At 32.2% G+C, this 2,500-nt stretch overlaps 1 protein-coding gene across 1 annotated transcript in view; it reads left to right on the top strand.

Annotated features, from left to right (window-relative positions):
• Window positions 1-2,500, top strand: part of LOC107597765 (zinc finger MIZ domain-containing protein 1-like) — a 41,847-nt gene that overhangs the window by 31,418 nt on the left and 7,929 nt on the right. The window contains exons 10-13 of the mRNA XM_016288946.1: window positions 523-642; window positions 1,623-1,667; window positions 1,746-1,914; window positions 2,295-2,436. Coding sequence (XP_016144432.1) covers window positions 523-642; window positions 1,623-1,667; window positions 1,746-1,914; window positions 2,295-2,436 — 476 coding nt within the window. The remainder of the gene's footprint in view (window positions 1-522; window positions 643-1,622; window positions 1,668-1,745; window positions 1,915-2,294; window positions 2,437-2,500) is intronic.

Raw genomic sequence — 2,500 nt, 5'->3', positions numbered from 1 at the left:
ATATAAAATCATAAAAATCTGATTATTTTTGGTGTTTTAATTTTATATTAGTTGAATATGCAAAATACCGATCATCATTCATGCCTTTTGTCTCTATTCTTAATAAAAAATACAGTTCCAGTTAATAAGCATATGTGACGCTGGACCACAAAACCATTCTTAAGTGTCAATTTTTCTACATCATCTGAAAGCTGAATAAATAAGCTTTCCATTGATGTATGGTTCTCAATCAAAATATTGAGAAAATCATCTTTAAAGTTGTCCAAATGAAGTTCTTAGCAATGCATATTACTAATCAAAAATTAAGTTTTGATATATTTACGGTAGGAAATTTACAAAATATCTTCATGGAACATGATCTTTACTTAATATCCTAATGATTTTTGGCATAAAAGAGAAATGTATAATTGTGACCCATACAATGTATTGTTGGCTATTGCTACAAATATCCCCCAGCGACTTAACACTGCTTTTTTCTTGTATCTGCTTGAGATTTGACTGAAGGTGTTTGTTTTTCTCCAGGGGAGCTACGGGCCGCAGTACGGACCAAACGGTCTGTTTTGCTCTCAGCAGGGTCAGTATCCTCGCCTCTCCTCAGCTCAGAGACAGTACCAGGCCTGCGGCATGGGACAGTTCTGCAAGGTCCTCCACTAACATCAGACACCTTCTTTTAATAACACAATATTTGATTACTGATTGTTTTATTAGAGGTTATTATTTAGAGTGATTGATACATTAACATTACATACTTTTAAATCAAAGTTAAAAACGTATCTCTTCCCTGCAGCCTGTGACTTGTGATGTTGTTTCTTGTCTGATGTTTGCTTGGTTTGGATACATGTTTTTTTAATAAGTCTTTTACAACATTGTACAGCACATTGGTCAACTGTAGTTGTTTTTAATTGTGCTTTATAAATAAATTGAGACTTGATACTAAAGCTAACTGTAATACTGGATTTTAATTACTTATAATTCCTTAAAAGAATTTTATTATGATAATATAATTAATAATTTATTAAACATTATTATAATGTCTTTTATTATGTTAGATTTTATAATACAAATATATAAACATTATATTTATATAAAATTAATAATAATGTATTCTGAAAAAAATATGATTAAATGATTGATACAATGAAAAGTAACTATAATAGTGGACGACAGCACTGTTTTAATTTAGTATCATTTTTACATTTAATTTATTATAGTATTATAAACATTTATTTTATTACTATTTATTAATAGTAATAAAATAATTTATTATTATGTATTTTATGTTAGACTTTATAAGACAAATATTTACATATATATAAAATTAATAATAATTTATTATATTAAATTTCAATAAAAGTATGAGAAAATGATTGCTACAATAAAAAATGGACTACACACTACTATTTTAAAGTATTATATATTTGTATTGTTTCATAATAATAATAATTATTAAAACAATAATAATTTATTCTAATATATTTTATATTTTCATAATAAAATTGGCAATTTTATTAAAATATATTTTAATATTATATAGCCAAATTATTAGGTAGACTCATGTTTCTACATTTCAAAAACAACTGGCAAGCTCATTGAAAGTGTCTTTCTCTCTGTCTTTGCTAAAGGAACCCAGCAGTAACTTCAGCACGGGAAACTTTCATTACAGTGCGGTATGTTAGTTTGATGTCCAGTCAATATATAATATTCATGGTTTCAGATGTTTACATTTTCATCTGATGTGATTGTAGCCTCCGCGGCCGATGGGCAGTTACCCTCACTCTCCGTTGCCGGGTGACCCCACGCCCCCCGTGACCCCAGGAAGTAATATGCCACCGTATCTGTCACCAAACCAGGACATGAAGCCCCCGTTTCCTCCTGATATCAAGCCCAACATTAATGCACTGCCGCCTGCTCCAGGTATGAGCCTCTTCCGGCCGTCACCGTACATCATCTTGGCCGGAATAAATTATTTTCCTGAATACTTTTGTCTTGTTTTCCAGAACAAACACCTAAACATTCTTAAATCAAGATGCATTTACTTGAGAAACAAAATGAATTAAGATATTAACCCCACTGACAGATATTTTTTCTTGTTGTAAGCAAAAATGTATACTTTTTCAGAAAACAAGACCTCTTTTACCTTCTCGAGTAAATCAAGAAGTTTTGAGTTATTTCAGAAGAGCATTTAACATCAGTCTGGACAATTAAAAAAAACATATGCAACGTTAATATTTAATGACATCACTTTTAAGAATATCGAATCATTAAATAGGCTTAATCTCCCTCTTGTTTCCTAGGTAACCCTAACGAGGAGCTCCGGCTGATGTTCCCGGTTCGGGACGGTGTGGTTCTGGAGCCGTTCAAACTGGAACACAACCTGGCCGTCAGTAATCACATCTTCCACCTGCAGCCCACCGTCCACCAGATGCTCATGTGGAGGTCAGACACCGTCTCACACACACACACACACACACACACACACACACACACACACACACACACA

This window comes from Sinocyclocheilus grahami, unplaced genomic scaffold (assembly GCF_001515645.1).
Source record: "Sinocyclocheilus grahami isolate Dianchi unplaced genomic scaffold, SAMN03320097.WGS_v1.1 scaffold236.1, whole genome shotgun sequence".
In the NCBI taxonomy this organism is placed as follows: domain Eukaryota; kingdom Metazoa; phylum Chordata; class Actinopteri; order Cypriniformes; family Cyprinidae; genus Sinocyclocheilus; species Sinocyclocheilus grahami.
Note: the sequence above shows the minus strand (reverse complement) of the source record. Positions and strands in the feature narration are given on the sequence as shown.